The 17,846-nt window shown below is 43.6% G+C and overlaps 1 protein-coding gene across 1 annotated transcript in view; it reads right to left on the bottom strand.

The window, feature by feature from the left end:
• dscaml1 (Down syndrome cell adhesion molecule like 1) overlaps positions 1-17,846 on the bottom strand; it is a 586,372-nt gene that overhangs the window by 117,854 nt on the left and 450,672 nt on the right. The window contains exon 17 of the mRNA XM_043676579.2: positions 8,838-9,078. Within this exon, the coding sequence (XP_043532514.1) occupies positions 8,838-9,078 (241 nt within the window). The remainder of the gene's footprint in view (positions 1-8,837; positions 9,079-17,846) is intronic.

Here is a 17,846-nt window from a genome sequence, read left to right as displayed (position 1 = left end):
CATACACGTACCACCCTCTGTGTGAAAAAGTTGCCCCGTAGGTCTCTTTTATATCTTTCCCCTCTCACCCTAAACCTATGCCCTCTTGTACTGGACTCCCCCAACCCCAGGGAAAAGACTTTGCCTATTTACCCAAATCATGCCCCTCATAGTTTTGTAGTGAGTTTGTTTCCACGCGGCTGCAGTACATTGCAACAAAGCTCTCGATATACTTTCACAAACCATCTCCCCACCTCTTTCCTCAGTGTCCTCTTGCCTGCTGGAGCTCTTGCCCCATCAGCATCTCCACCTTGTTATATCCTTCCCTTCAAAAGCCCCAAGGATAATTTCTGCCCTCCAACTCCTCTTTACCCTCCCCTCACTCCCCTGGCATCTACATCCATCTGTAAAGGTGTTTTCTAAGGTATCCGCAATGAATCTTGCAATAACATTTTCTCCCAATTCCCCCTTGGTACCACCACTCATTGGACCAAGTTGTGAAATGAACCAAAGATTGATTATGGAAAAACACTGGAAAACCATAATGTACATTCATTATTCCTTCTAATTAATAAAAACCTGAGCAAGTATTCTATGAATGTGTCAACGTGCTACCAACAGATCCAAGAACAGCTTCTTTCCTGCTGTTATCAAACTTTTGAACAGACCTTTCAGATATTACCTTCACTGGAGCTGTAACACTATATTCTGCTATATTACCCTGATGTGCTTACGTAAGGTATGATTTGCCTGGATAGTATGCCAAACAATACTTTTCACTGCGTCTTGGTACATGTGACAATGAGCAATCAAATCAAATCAACCTTGTGCTTCTCGACAACAACATTTATATTCCCCTTGGAGCTTAATCACACAACTGATACCAAGCTTCGGACAACAATTGCACCTAAAGGACTGAGACTGTTCATTCAAAGGGCAATTCTCTTTCTGAGGTTCTTGCTAAAGGTTGTCCACAGGACTTTTTAACAACTAAACAGGACTCCCAGTTCAGCTCAATCCAGTTTTCTCCCTGGGTGTCAGCAGCAGGAGTCACTGTCACTGAAGAGTGGCCAGGTTTGGGTGCTGAGTACTTTTAACCCTAAACCTTACAGAACTGAATCCAATCAAACTGCCCTGGGAGGAATTCAAGAGGTGGCTAGATGTAGCACTTGGGTGAATGGGATCAAAGGTTATGGGGAGAAAGCAGGATTAGGTTATGGAGTTGGACAATCAGCCATGATCGTGATGAATGCTGGAGCAGGCTCGAAGGGCCGAATGGCCTCCTCCTGCTCCTATCTTCTATGTTTCTATGAGATGCCAGACCAGCAGCTGAATATAAAGCTCCTTAGAACCAACCTCACTGCTCATGCTTTTGGTCACCCCTCCCAAATTTGTCCACTTTGCTTTGAATCGATTGTTTTCCCTTTGTTCAGGGATATGCGATGTTCACTGACACGGCTATCATTTTTATTGTCCCACCCTAATTGCCCCTGAAGAGGTGTGGCGACCTGCCTTTGTGAATAAATGCAGACCTACAATTGCTGTGCCTAGCGAGTGCAACAGCTGCTATCCTCCAGCACGTGTGGCCCTCGAATGGAGCGCCCACTAATAATAGCTGGGCAAACTGTGCCCTTTTCGCTTTGATTCATTCACACAATTCTGAGTGATTGCAACCTTCCCACACTCAGAGTTTGCCTAGAAACCGGGCTCTTTGGGAAAGTTCAAATCAACCCCCTGCCCCATCCCTTGTCAAACTTGAAATGGCAAGTAAAGAATTGGCCAGGAGTGTGTGAGCCAATGCAAAAATGAACAGGCTTACACTTGAAAACCTCAGGATATTTTCACTATTCTTTATAATTACTAATAATTTTCCCTACTATGCTTCAAATTTGATGATCAGATAGGGTGTTTTAATTGCTGCAATTTAAATACTTTTAAATTATTGTCTAGAGTAGATTATTAACTAATCATTGCTTCACTTCATGTCTCCCTGAAAGGAAAAAAAATGTTGCATTTAAGGAATTAAGTATCCAATGATGATGACCACGAATCCATTGTCGATTGCGAGGAATAACCCATCTGGTTCAATAGTGTCCTTTAGGGAAGGAAACTGTCATCCTTCCCTGGCTTGGACTATGTGACTCCAGACTCATTGCAAATGTGATTGACTCTTAACTGGCCCTTGAGCATATAGGCACAGGCAATAAATGCTGGCCTAGCCAGCAATGCATTAAAAAAAAGCACTTTTCAACACCACCTTTGGGCATCTCAAAAGTACTTTCTAGTCAACACTGGGCTTTGAAATGGAGTTGAAAAGTGTGGTGCTGGAAAAGCACAGCAGGCCAGGCAGCATCTGAGGAGCGGGAGAGTTGACATTTCAGGCATAAGCTCTTCATTAGGAACTCCTGACTCTTAAGCATTCGCAGTCCTCACTTTCTCCTAGTTGTTGAAATGGAGTGGCTGTTGTCATTAGGAAATGCAAAGACCAATGATGCACAGCAAGATCCCACAGGTGGCAATATGATAATCTGTGTGTGAGATGTTGATTATAGAATAGACGGTAGCAACAACACCAGGCATGCCACACCTCCCCGCTCACCATGAGATGCATAGGATCTTTTCTGCCCGAGGAGAACAAATGGAGCCTGACAGTTTGTCAAAACGTAAGCACGTCTGGCAGAGTAGCACTCCCTCAGAGTTACACTGGAATGTGACCTGAATTCTATGACTTGTGACTCGGAAACATGAGTGGTCTCAACCTTCTGATAACTGACACAAAGTAAGTTGTTGTTTTGGTGGGAATGTTCCTCAATCAATACCCCACCCATTCTCCTACTTCAAAGGATGAGCAGCAAATGTGATGCCTGAGTGCAAATGAGCATCTGTTTTCTGTAGAAAGTGACAGCCATTGCTCAGTTGGCAGCCCACTTGCTTCAGACTCACAGAGGCTCTGGATTCAAGCCCCAGTCCAGGTCTTTAGTGCAAAGATCAATAGCTGATACTCCAGTGCAGTACTGATGAGCTCTGTGCTGTTGATTTTCAGACATGTCTCAAATGCTTGCTCAGTGGATATACAAGATCTCAAAGAGGAGTTTGTTCCTTGGTCAATATTTTAAATTTCGATTAACATCACTCGCTCATTATCACACTGCAGTTTGCATGAACTTGCTGTGCATGAATTGGCTGATGTGCACATTCCAACAGCAACTGCACTTCAAAAGGCAAAAGCACTGGGCCCCTGTCTCTGTGAAAAGTATAAGGGAAACATTTTCCAACATCCTTCAGTTCTGAAGAAGAGTTCAACAGGACTCTAAAATTCTCTCTCCAAAGATACTGCCAGGACTGTTGAGTTTCTCCAGCAATGGTCTGTGTTTGTTTCAATAAGTGCTCCATTGGCATTAAAGAGCCTTGAAACAGTCAGTGAAAGGTGCTATATAAATGTAAAGGTTTGTTTTGCAGTGTGCCATAAAATAAACTTTTATACAGTGACATTGTATTGCTGAGCGATGTCAAAGTGTTTATTGTAAAGACTTCTTTTTAAAGACCAGTTTCAGAGCAAAACAACAGCAATGTTTGCTTTTTCTGCTGATTTGTACAACCTCAATGTGAAAATCACCCAGATTGGATTGAGCCATTTTTAGGATTTTAACAGAAAATGCTCTCTGAGAATCTCTCACTTCGAATAACAGTTACGGAAACACTTGTGTGATAACACGCTTGCAATCAATACATTTTTTTTCCTTCTTCTCTCAGCTTTGAGAGACTTTGACATTCTTGTTATTATCCTCGAGGCAAGGTGGAAAGTAGCCAGTCCATTCTGAAATTTGAAAGCTTAAATCACATCAGCTTTGACCACTTGGTGTTGTATTAAATGTTTATTGTACTGTCAATGTGTACCACAGGTAATTGAACATGATCGAGTTATCAGACCAAGGGTAAACGGCAGATGCTGGAATCACAAGGTGACAATCCCAGACACTCTCAGCCTCCATGGAAACAAATAGGGAAGTAGATAATTCCTGACAACCAGGATTTCTGTACATGAGAGAATGATGAATGACAGGGAGAAACAGAGAGAAAGAAGTATCATGCTAATGATGATGGTCTGACAATCAATTGCTCACCAGAGATTGATTAACTCTGTGGGTTAGTTTATTTAAAACTATAAAGTACACTAACATTATATGTTGTGAAGCAGAGTGTGTGTGTGTGTGTGTGTGTGTGTGTGTGTGTGTGTGTGTGTGTGTGTGTGTGTGTGTGTGTGTGTGTGTGTGTGTGTGTGTGTGTGTGTGTGTGTGTGTGTGTGTGTGTGTCTCCTCGAAGGCGAGTACTCTTAAATGCAAGGTACACATGCAATAGAACAAAGGGAAAAAAATAGTGCCAGAAAGAATGATATTGAGCAGACACAGATGACAACTCCCACAAGAATTCCAGGTCCCAATGCCATGCCTGAACTACATTGGTCATTTTTAGATTAGATTCCCTACAGTGTGGAAACAGGCCCTTCAGCCCAACAAGTCCACATCAACCCTCCAAAGAGTAACCCACCCAGACCCATTTCCCTCTGATTAATGCACTTAACACTATGGGCAATTTAGCATGGCCAATTCACCTGACCTGCACATCTTTGGACGGTGGAAGAAAACCATAGCACCTGGAGGAAACCCACACAGACACAGGGAGAATGTGCAAACTCCACACAGACAGTTGCCTGAGGCAGGAATTGAACCCAGGTCCCTGGCACTGTGAGGCAGCAATGCTAACCACTGAGCCACCATGCCGTCTTGCTAAGCATCTTTGTGAGGCAAGATCTGCCTATCTGTTGCCAACACCAAAGGAAGGTGGAAGCCATCTTGGGCACTGCCACTGCCATACTGGATTGAGTAATCAGCTCAGCAGAGGGTCAGGAGGTTAAAGGTGAGGGAAAGGGGCCTTCCTGCATCACACATTGTAATGCAATGCTTAACCCAGTCTGAGGAGAGAGTAGGGTAATGGGAAATAGAGGGGCAGGGAGACAGAGGGTGAGAGAAGCAGGTCAGGCGCACAGAAAGGTGGGTGAGGAGCAGAAGTTAGCAGCGGTCAGAGGGGCGTTTGTAATGGGAGACAGCCAAAGGGCAGAGGAAGAGAGCCACAGCATAGGAGAGGTGAATGAGCAGACTGGACAGAAGCAGGTGGGATGGGTCAACGAGAGGGGAGAAGTGAAAGAGGCAGAGGAGAGAGAGGCAGAGTTGGAGGGATACAAAAGCACGGGGCAGGGGGACGGGGCTGACTCAAGAGGGGGAAAAGGGAAAGCAACGAGGGAGAGAGATAATGCTGGAAGGTTAGAACTGGAGAGAGGAGCAGAGGGGAAAGACACAGATGGTGAGAGAGTGAGAGGCAGAAAGAGGAGAGAGGTGGAAAGCAGTTGGTGGGAGGATGAACAAAGAAGGGAGACATTAAATTAAAACAAAACACAAACATATCAACGCCCCAGACACTGACGAGCATCCTTTCTACACACAAAGGAAAACCCATTTAACTGAACACCTGCCAAAACCACAACAATTCTCTCAAAAATAAAATCACCAGGTGAGGTAGACATTGAGTTGTAATTCATGTCGCTCTGTCATAAGAATCCAAAGCTGATGTTTTTGTGTATGGTTTTACCAAGTGTTTAGAAGCAGAGCAATCTTCCCCCTCTTTATGTGTTAGAATAGTGTGACATCAATTATTCCATGCTGAATTATGCTGATAACAGGCTTAAGAGATACAGTGCCTGATGACGGTGTTGGGAGATTACAGGGTACTACACTCATTAAAAGCTGATCATTGAATTGTAAATCCAGGCTGACATCAGTTTAATTAGATGACAGATCCACTGTAATTTGGATTTTGAGATCCTGTAAATGCTGATTGGTGCTTCTTTGTTACAAAACAATTAGGAAGACAAAAAGAGAAAACTCAAGATTGTCTTGCTATCCTCCATTTACAACAACAACAAAATTATAGCTTCTCATAAATTGTCACTAATCACAAAAAAAAATGCCAGTGGTGTAGTGTTTACTCCCTGAAGTGTTTTATTTTAACTTGCACAGGAATCTTGCTCCAGCTGATGACAGTGTGCCATCAATGCTGTCAGATTTGTGCTCCTGAATATATGAGAATCTGTCATTTCTGTAAGATCACTTCTTCATTTGTTTTTTTTCTGGAATAGGCACATGTTTATCAGGAAGTTGTAAGATTGGTGCCAGGAGAAAAACCATAAAAATTCCTGAAATCTAGAAGTGAAAAGTAATACTGGCCAAAACAGCCAGCAAAACAAAGGAAGTAATTCAGGGAACTTACTACCTTGGGAGGTGGGCTATTTAATAAAGGGCTGAGGCAGGCAAAATAACACAGTTAGAGTCATAGAGTTGTAGAGCTGTACAGCACAGAAACAGATCCTTCGGTCAAACTCGTCCATGCTGACAAGATATCCTAAATAAATCTTGTCATATTTGCCAGCACTTGGTCCATATCCCTCTAAACCCTTCCTATTCATATACCCATCCAGATGCCTTTTAAATGTTGTAATTGTACCGGCCTCCACCACTTCCTCTGGAAGCTCATTCCATACACGCACCACCCTCTGTGTGGAAAAAGTTGTCCCTGGGTCCCTTTTATATCTTTCCCCTCTCACCCTAAACCTATGCCCTCTAGTTCTGGACTCCCCCATCCCAGGGAAAAGATCTCATCTATTTATCCTATCCATGCCTCTCACGATTTTATAAACCTCTATAAGGTCACCACTCAGCCTCCGACACTCCAGGGAAAACATCCCCAGCCTGTTCAGCCTCTCCCTATAGCTCAAACCCTCCAACTCTGGCAACATCCTTGCAAATCTTTTCTGAACCCTTTCAAGTCTCACAACATACTTCTTACAGCAGAAAGTCCAGAATTGAATGCAGTATTCCAAAAGAGGCATGACCAATGCCATGTACAACCACAGCATGACCTCCCAACTCTTATACTCAGTGCACTGACCAATAAAGCCTATTCAGCCTCTTCCTAAAACTCAAACTCGCCAACCCCGGCAACATCCTTGTAAATCTTTTCTGAACACTTTCAAGTTTTACGACATCCTTCCTATAGGAGGGAGACCAGAATTCCTCAGATCAAACCCGGCAGAATTAAAGTTCTGTATTCCCGCAGCAGTGACTGATTTCGTCTCAGAAGGCAAAATGGTGGATCAGATTAGAGGCAGTCAGGCCGAGTGATCCACGCATTGTCCAGACCTCTGGGTATCCATCTTGGCTAGGTAAGGGAGCTCCACTCCATGGCACAACCAAAGATCAGGAAGCACAGCACTAAAGTGCATCCAGTCACTGAGGAGAAGTCCCTTTAAATAGCTGAAGGGGGCTCTGTATAAATATGAACTCACCCAGGCTGCAGCTATTGCCTGACAGTCCATGTAATCTGTTCAGAAACCTCTTTCCCAGGACCTCTGTTTGCAGCAGTTCCAGTGTCAGGTTTATCCTTAACTCGCATTCCCTGTTACCGTTACTATGTTACCTAACTACTCCTCTTTCAGGATTCCATGAGTGAGGAAGAGGAGTTCAGATCTCAGTTGAATGAAGCTATTCAGTTGGCATGAACCCAACAGCGCAGACAATTTTACTTATAAAAGGAATTAATTGATTTTCGAGCAAAGTGCTGTGAACAGCTCTCATCACCTCAAAGAATAGCTTCCTAGCAATTGTTACTTCAACATTTGTTATTGATTCGAGGGATGAGGACATCAGTGGCTGGGCCAACATTTATTGCACATCCCAGAGGGCAGTTAAGAGTCAACCATATTGTCACATGAAGGCCAGACCAGGTAAGGATGGTGGTTTCCTTCCCTAACGGACGCTAGTGAACTTGATGGATTTTTTTCTGACAATCAGCAATGGATCCATGGTCATCATTAAACTCTCAATTCCAGATTTTTATTGAATTCATATTCTAACCATTTGTCAAGGTGGGATTCAAACCCAGGTCTCCAGAACATTACCTGGGTGTCTGGACTAATTGTCCACCAATAATCCCGCAAGCCTATTCGTGAGTGAGCAAGTGTGTGTGTGTGTGTGTGTGTGTGTGTGTGTGTGTGTGTGTATGTGTGTGTATGTGTGTATCTCTGTGTGTGTGTGCGTATGTGCTCGCGTGTGTGTGCGTATGTGTGTCTGTGCGTGTGCGTGCGTGTGTGTGTGTATGTGTGTGCGTGCACGGTGTGTACGCGTGTGCTCATGTGTGTGCGTGTGCACATGCGTATGTGTGTCTGTGCGTGTGTGTGCATATATATGTGTGTGTGTGTGCATATGTGCTTGTGCGTGAGTAAACCCCTATCCTAAACATGAAGCTACCAAGTCTACTCCTGGCTCTTTGTGACCTCATTTCAGGGAAACTTTCCACAGGGTCAATGACACCCTTTCTGATTTCTATACTGAGTGAAATATAGATTATGGCATGATCTTTTGAGTTTGGGACAAATGCTCCTTGCTGAGGAAAAGTTTACTGTGGCCTGTACCTGTTCAAGGAAAACATCATACATTGCCTGGGTCCCTGAAAGGGTAGCTGTTCCAATTTTGACTCATTTTCACAGACAGTAATTACAGTCTTGCTGGTGCGGGAGAAGATCCCTTGCGGAGGTTAGCATGAAGGCCTGTAGTTGGTATAAATGAATGGAGTTTCACTTTGACTTCATAACTGGGTCAAGCCAGTGATCAACATTGAGCTGAAAATGACTGAACTGGAAAGAGTATGATTGCTCAGCACCTCTCGAATATTGGTGACCACAACAAATACAGATGTTAGTAACCATATAAAATTACTTTGCTACCTTAATTTAGAGCAAATCTTACCGTCTTCAAGTGTTGTAGCATTGATTTCTGAGGAACTCGGACCTGTTCCAGCTCTGTTGAATGCCTGTACCACAACACCATACTGTGCAAACTTCTTCAGGTTGTCCAAGGTGTAAACCTCACTGTCGCCTGTGGCCTTCATCTCCACAATACTGTACTGACCATTGCTGCCAGGCCCATTCTCCCGGTAACCGATCTGGTAACCTCGGATTACCCCGTTTTGAAGCTCCTTCTTGGGTGCCTGGATAATACACAGAAAGTGTGTCATAAATTCAGGCCCAAGTAATAATCCGTCAACTGTGCTTTCTGTCCCATTAAAGTAGCTGCTCAGAACCAGAGGCCCAGCCAAATCTTTCCCCTCCCTAGTAGATTCCAACCTGATATAAAAGCAAAGTATTGTGGACACAGACATCTGGAGCAAAAACAGGGAATACTGGAGTGACTCAGCAGATTTGGCTGGATCTACAACAAAAGAAGTAATGCTAAAGATTTGAGTTGGGTACGACTCTTTTTCAGACTTTTTGTCAGAACTCAAGAATTCTGAAGAAGAGTCATACTGGACGCAAAATGTTAAGTCTATTTCTCTCTCCTCAAATGGGTGGCTTAGTGGCTCATTGGCTCAGTGGTTAGCAGTGCTGCCTCATAGCGCCAGTAACCTGGGTTTGATTCCAGCCTTGGGTGACTGTCTGTGTGGAGTTTGCACATTCTCCCCGTGTCTGTGTGAGTTTCCTCCCACAGTCTAACGACATGAATGTTGGGTGGATTGGCCATGCTAAATTACTCACAGAATCCAGGAACGTGCAGGCTAGATGGATTAGCCATGGGAGATGCAGTGTTGCAAGGATGGAGTGGGTCTTCAGAAGGGTGGTGTGGACTTGATGGGCCAAATGGCCTGGTTTCAGACTGTAGGGATTTGATGGTGACAGACCTGCTGAATTTCTCCAGCATTCAAACTTATACTGATCACTGTCCATCAGGATGAGAACTGCAGGGAGCACAGGGAATATTCACAGTGTATTTGGTTCCTCAGTACCATTCTAGTCAGTATGGTATTATTTAGATACAAGCATAAACAATGTCCTTGTGAGTTACCTTCGACTTTAAGAGGCGGCACGGTGGCACAGTGGTTAGCACTGCTGCCTCACAGCGGCAGGGACCCAGGTTTGATTCCAGTCTGAATGTGTGTAGTTTGCACATTGTCCCTGTGTTTGTGTGGGTCTCCTCCCACAGTCCAAAGATGTGCAGGTTAGGTGAATTGACTATGCTAAATTGCCCATAGTGTTAGGTGCATTAGTCAGGAGTAAATACAGGGTAGGGGAATGGGTCTGGGTGGCATACTCTTCAGAGGGTTGGCATGGATTTTTTGGGCCGAAGGACCTGTTTCCACATTGTAGGGAATCTAATCTTAACAGAGCAAAAGTCTCGCAGTGCAGGATCTCTAAAAGGCCTAATCATCCTTCCTTGCATAACGGGCAGGAGATTTAGTAACACAAATGTGAAACTCCGTATGTTACAAGTTGAATTATTCAGTTCAGATTCTACCACCTACCACAGCCAGATTTGAAGCCCAGTCCCCAGAACATTACCTGTGTCTCTGGGTTAATAGCTTAGAGATAATACCACTAAGCCATCACCAATGCAGACTACAACAATAGGAGGTTTCCTTCATTTGCTCTGGCTGGAAATATTGATTAGTGTTCCACTACTTTTATTTTTAATCATTTTGTGACAAAGTAAACCCAGAAAACCTTGCTGTGTTCCATTGAAAGCAATGACAAAATTGTCGCTTTTAATATGTTGTTACTAATGACAAAATGTAGACCAGTGTTGAGCATACCCACTGAAATATTTGCCTTTACAGTGTGATTGAACTAAACTTATACATTGAAAAAGACCTGGATTGTTTGTTGAGTCTCTCATCTGTTAGATGACCATGTTAGTTTCACTTCTTTCATATGTAAATCACAAAACTGTTTTAACAAGTTACATTCTCAGGTTAACTTTAACAATTGGTGTCAGCCCAGTTAATGTGTTGAAGGTGTTGCCCCCCTGTGTGGTGCTGTCTGTACCATAATGTTTAGACTGATTCTAATCTAAAAGATGAGTTAACAGAGTCTTACATGGATTCATGCAGGTTTTGAGCAAATTTTTAACTTTATACACCCCAGTCCAACACCAGCATCTCCAAATCATGACCTTATATTTTGTGTGAGAATACCAGTGTTCGATAAGATTATGGATTTGATGTGAAAAATGAATCAGAAATTTTTAAAATCTGCAACTGAAAGATGAAGGTGCCAATCCTGTCAATTGAGAAAGGGATAGATTGTTGGAGGAAAATAATAATTTATTATCCTTCAGCCAAATCTTTCAAGAATTGAGAGATCAGCATTGTAACAAGACAATTCCAAACTCCAAAGCTGCATTTATCATTTTTAATCTAATTATTTTTCAAGGTGAGAAAGTAACGATTTAAAGCGGACAACATCTTCTCATAGAATGTGGTCTGCATGTGGAATGAACGACCAGATATAATGGATACAGGTACAATTGCAATGTGAAAAACACATTTGAATATGCACATGAATAGTAAAGGTTTGGGAACATGGTTGGTGTGGACTAGTTAGGCCATAAGACCATAAGACATAGGAGCAGAAATTAGGCCATTCAGCCCATCAAGTCTGCTCCGCCATTCAATCATGGCTGATAAGTTTCTCAAATTGAGAATGTGGTGCTGGAAAAGCACAGCAGGCCAGGCAGCATTTGAGGAGCAGGAAAATCGATGTTCCGGGCAAAAGCCCTTCATGAGGAATGAGGTTGGAAGCCTCGGGGGTGGAGAGATCCCCTGAGACTCCCAACCTCATTCCTGATGAAGGGTTTTTGCCTGGAACATTGATTTTCCTGCTCCTCGTATGCTGCCTGGCCTGCTGTGCTTTTCCAACACCACATTGTCGACTCTGGTCTCCAGCATCTGCAGTCCTCAACTTTAACCTGATAAGTTTCTCAACCACACTCTCCCGCTTTCTCCCTGTGACTCTTGATCCCAATGATACTCATGAACCTACCTATCTCAGACTTAAATATACTCAATGACCTGGCCTCCACAGCCTTCCGTGGCAATGAATTCCATAGATTCACCACTCTCTGGCTGAAGAAGTTTCTCCTTATCTCCATTTGAAAATGTCTTCCCTTTACTGTCTGGCTGTGCCCTCAGCTCCTTGTCTCTCCGACCAACGGAAACATCTTCCCAACATCCACTCTGTCCAGGCCATTCAGTATTCTGAATGTTTCAATTAGATTCTGCCCCACACCCCCACCACCTTCTAAACTCCATCTTGTATAAACCCAGAGTCCTCAAACGTTCCTCATATGTTCCTCATTCCTGGAACCATTCTCATGAACGTCTTCTGAACTAGTTGGACTGAAGTGTCTGTTCCCCATGCTGTATGACTCTATAACTATGGCCAAAAATCACACAATCTAATTTATAATTATGTTATGGACCATAAGACATAGGTTCAGAAGTAGGCATATACCCCACTGAATCTGGTCTGCTTTTGAATGAGATCATGACTGATTTGACAATATTTTTATACTTTATTGCATCTATTTAACAGATTAGGATAGAATAGAATAGAATAGATTTGCTGGGGGTTGGTTAGCTCAGTTGGCTCTCTGATTTATAATACAGAGTGATGCCAATAGCTTGGGGTCAATACCTGTACTCGCTGAGGTTACTGCAAAACACTCCGTTTCACAACCTCATCCCTTGCCTGAGGCAATGTGACCCTCAGGTTAAACTGCCTGCACTTGTCGCTCTTTAATGAGAGAATAGACCTACAGTCATCTGGGATTGTGGTGACTGTAATGTATTTGAAATCTCATACCTGTCTACAAACTTCCAAATTAGGAGTAAAAGTAGGCTTCTGCCAGCCTGCTTCCCCATTTAATAAGCTCATGGGTGATACAATTATGACTTCAACTCCATATTCATGGATAACCCTGATAACCAGTGACCCCCTTGTTAGTCAAGAATCTGCCTGAAAGATATTCAAACATCTCACCTTCACTGCTCTCTGGATAAGAGAGATCCACAAATGCAGAGAAAGAAATTCCTCATGTCTGATTTAAATAGGAGAGCTTTTACTTGTAAACGGCTTGTCTTGCTCACTCACAAAGGAAAGCATCCTCTCAACAACCACCATCCATTCCTCTCGGGATCTTACACCTTTCAGCCAGTTCTTCACAACTCCAATGGGTGTAAGCCCCGCCTGCCCAACCTTCCATTGTAAACATGATTCGGAGATGCCGGTGTTGGACTGGGGTGCACAAAGTTAAAAATCACACAACACCAGGTTATAGTCCAACAGGTTTAATTGGAAGCACACTAGCTTTCGGAGCGACGCTCCTTCATCAGGTGATTGTGGAGGGCTCGATCGTAACACACAGAGTTTATAGCAAAGATTTGCAGTGTGATGTAACTGAAATTATACATTGAAGAATTGATTGTCTGTTAAGCCTTTCATCTGTTAGAATACAGTGATAGTTTCACTTCTTTCATGTCTAGCTATCACCATTGTTAACAGCTAACCCGAGAATGCAACTTTTAAAAAAAGGGTTTTGTGATTTACACATGAAAGAAGTGAAACTATCACTGTATTCTAACAGATGAAAGGCTTAACAGACAATCAATTCTTCAATGTATAATTTCAGTTACATCACACTGTAAATTTTTGCTATAAATTCTGTGTTACGATCGAGCCCTCCACAATCACCTGATGAAGGAGCATCGCTCCGAAAGCTAGTGTGCTTCCATTTAAACCTGTTGGACTATAACCTGGTGTTGTGTGATTTTTAACTTTCATTGTATAGATAACTCCATCAGTTCAGGTGTCAGTCCAGTGAATATGTTTACATGTAAATTCCACTGTCCACATTTATAATGGAAGATTGTGACATAAACTCACTGTGGAGACTGGAAAGTGAAATATTGAGTTTTCCCACTTTGTGGAATTCAGTAGCATAACCAGGAGCAGATCTCCAACAAGAAAGTCTAATTATTTCCCTTTGAATTTCAAAGGGATTGCCATTACCAAATTTACCATCTGGGAGTCACCATTGACCTGAAACATCACTGGACTAGCTACATAAATACTTTGGCTCAAAGAGAAAGCCAGAGGTTGGGCAACCTGCTGAGAATGTCTCTTGATTCTCCAAGAGTGTTCCAGCATCTACAAGGCACAAGTGTGACAGATCATCAGTTGCTGTAAGAATGCAGCTCCAGTAACAATCAAGTTTGATGCTATCCAGGATGTAACAGCATGCTGGATCAACATCCTATCCAGCACCTCAAATATTTACTCACTGCACATTTGCTGCATTGTGTTTTCAATTTATTTACTTTCTGCAATGTGGGCATTGTTGGCAAGGCCAGTATTTGTTGACCCTCTATATGATATATCGCAGCAATTTGTCGAGGCTTTTGCCAAACAGCACCTTCTAAACCCACAACTTTGAAATAGGAGGGCAGCAGGGGGCATATGAACATCGTCTCTCCAAACTTATAGTTTGTGGCTCAGTCTGAGTCGCATTGTGTTTAATGGAGTGATTCACATTGTGAGGTTTCAGTAATGACTGAAACGCCAATAAATGTGGCAAGTATCATGTCTGATTTCCAACCAATCTTACTGGGCACCATTCCCAGAGCACCTCGACATTCATTGGAGATCCCAGAATTGTCTGGTATCCTTGGGGCTGCTGCCATATTTAAATAACCATTTTTGTGTACCCAGACACTGCCAGTCCAGAGAGCTTGGTTCTGGCCTGCGTGGGCATGGGCAAGACTGCCTCTTCTGTCAGGACCAGCAGCAGAGGCCACAATACTCAATCATGCCAGCCTGGTCTGAGGTTGCCACACATGTTACAGCAGGCTCAGCCACATGGAGAAATGCCCACTGTTGTGGAAAGAAGGTCAATGTCCTTTCCTATCTTCTCTCCGATACTTCACACTCACGCTATCTCTGCTTCTGGACCCACCTCCTATCAAGCCTCATACTCTGCCACCCTCACAAATGCATGTAACATCTTCCCAACATGTCCTTTCCCATCTCAAACTGTGATATCACTCACCCTACATGCCCACTATGCTGCCTATTCACTCACTTGGGAAACCTCCTCATCTGTGCCATCAATAACAGCTGTGCCACCCACTAATCCCTGCATCTCTCTCCCTCATTCCAGGAGGAAAGCAGCCCACAATGGGACAGAAAGAGTCACGTTGGGTGGTGGGCAGACCGTCACTGGGCCCCTCATCCTGGATGTGGAGAGGCATCCTGAATCTGACCAGCCCATACAGGGGTGTGGACTGGTTTACTGTTCTGGGATTCCATGGGAGAAAAGTGAGGACTGCAGATGCTGGAGAGTCAGAATTGAAAAATCCAGCACTGGAGAAGCACTGCAGGTCAGGCAGCATCTGAGGAGCAGGACAGTCGACGTTTCGGGCATAAGCCCTTTATCAGGATCCCCTGAGCAAAGGCTATCTCCCTGAACTGAAGTCTGCTGATGTCCTGCCTTTGTGTCTGTGCTAAATGGCACAGTAGGACAGTAATATGCAACCTGGTATGCAAACACAATATAGGACAAACATGCAAACAACTAGCAATCCACATCCATGAACACCAGCTAAATACTACACGCCACAACTGTCCCTAGTAGCCATACACACAGATGACAGGGATCAAAAATTCGATTGGGCCAACACAACGATCACAGGACAAGCTAAACAGAGGACAGCCAGAGAATTCCTAGAAACATAGCACTCATTCACTGACTCTATCAACAAACACATGGATCTTGACCGAATATACTGGCCCGCTACAACAAACCGCCAACCAGAAGCAGCAGCAACACAGCCAAATAAATTTCAGAAGAGACAGTACAGCAGCGTTTCACAGGAGGCTCCTGGACACTGAAGATGTCACCTAGACAGGGAATGAAAAGTCTGCAAATCAACTTCCCAGCTCGGCGAACATACCCACAACCACATGAACCTGGCATCTCTGACTGAGGGGTCAATGTGTAAAAAGGCAAAGCAAAGACACTGTAAGCATCCAGGTAGGCTCAGAGGGAGTGAACAATATGACAGCAAGCAGAGTCTAGAGATACAGCCTGGTCCAGTCTCTGAGCTGGGTGCCTATACCTGAGTGCACAGTGTCTTGCTGCAGCATTACAATGAAGCCCGAGGTGTAACACTCAACTGCAGCAGTGTCCTGTAAATCTATTGGAGATATAACAGGAGGGTTCTGAGAGGGTGGCACAGATCTGGTGTCAATGTCCATGGAGGTAGGGTGCATGTGGCCTGTGCCCTTGGAGTGTGCCAGAGATGTTGATGCCCAGCACGGGTTTGAAGCAGCTGAGAACTGCATCCGGTTTTCATGTTGAGTTTCGCCGATTGCTGGTTTGTCATGAGTTCGGTAAGATCGCAACTTGTGGCAAATAGGACCGTCAGTGAGATGTTTAACAAGCACCAACTGAGAGCATGCTGCTGCCCTAGTGCCAATCTCATCACACCGCTTGAGAAAATCATACAAGATGCAGTGAGATGTTGTTGGTGTCGAGACTCATCTCACCACAGCCTATGTTGCTCAGATCCTGATAGGATTTCACTGTGACTCACCAAAATCACAGCTTGGAAAATAATAGCAACTGTTTCTTCATCATCACTGGGTTAAAATCCAAGCACTACACTGTGTGGGTACCTGCACTATGGGACTAAAGCCATTTAAGGCAGTTCACCACCACCTTCTCAACCTTTGTTAGGGATGGGCAATAAATGCTGGCTTAGTTAGTGATACTCACAGTCTGTGAATGAATAAGTAAGTACGTGTTATCTGCTCAGACATCAGGGAATTTCTCAGGAGGTTTATATTTATTTTATAAATATACCAAGATTTATTAAAAATAATTTGGCTTGTTTTGCTTCTAAGGTGCAATCACAGATATAAAACATGCTCACAGTCTTAATTGTCCAGCAGGTTATGTGCAAACACTACCTTAACTCATATATTTCTGCAAAGATTCACAATCTAATAAGGAATGTGTGTGCCCTCTGAGCCTGTAATGTCCCATTAAAGATAAATTACATTTGTTTTACTTTTACTTTAAATTAACTCTGCAGTGGCTCACTTATTATTTACCAAGCAGATTCACATGTGGAATAAATTCTGTTCACCAATTCCTATTGAGTTTCTTCAGTTTATTTAATTGAGATCACATTTAAAATGCTTTGAATGAATTAGACAACCTTCACCTGCTAATACTTTTTTTTACTTCTTTAACTGTTTGAGAATTTTACTTCCTCTCTTAGCATTTCCAATTCTTCTCTTCCCAAAATCTCTTAACCCCCACCTTCCCATAACACCCAGTAAGGGTAACAGTTCCAATACAGGTCTATCCACCTAATGATCAGCATTATATGAATCAGGATGGATCTTGGTTTGATCCTAGGTTCACGCTGCATTAACCAATCTCACCTGGAGCAAACATTGGCATTGTTGGGCTTTGAACAGAAAAGATCAGCTTGGGTAATACTTTCAGGCCAGAGTCAGTTCCCACTCCGACAAACATGAGCACTTCGCTCTGGCTGATACTCCAGTGTATAGGAGAAAGTGAGGACTGCAGATGCTGGAGATCAGAGTAGGGAGTGTGGTGCTGGAAAAGCACAGCAGGTCAGGCCGCATCCAAGGAGCAGGAAAATCGACATTTCAGGCATAAGCCCAAACACATTCCTGATGAAGGGCTCATGCCTGAAACACTGACTCTCTTGCTCCTCGGATGCTGCCTGACCTGCTGTGCTTTTCCACACTTTTCGATTCTACTACTTTTCAGAAGTTGCTGTTATTTGGGTAAGGTGTTAGACTAAGATCCAGGCATCCCTCTCAGTGAATGAGAAAACTCACATGGCACAGTGTGCCATTGGCCTGTGGAAATATCCCAACTGCCCTCGCTGAA

This window comes from Chiloscyllium plagiosum, unplaced genomic scaffold (genome assembly GCF_037043375.1).
Source record: "Chiloscyllium plagiosum isolate Xiang-an unplaced genomic scaffold, Cpla_swu_hap1 HiC_scaffold_29, whole genome shotgun sequence".
NCBI lineage: Eukaryota > Metazoa > Chordata > Chondrichthyes > Orectolobiformes > Hemiscylliidae > Chiloscyllium > Chiloscyllium plagiosum.
This window is presented reverse-complemented; position numbering and strand designations above follow the sequence as displayed.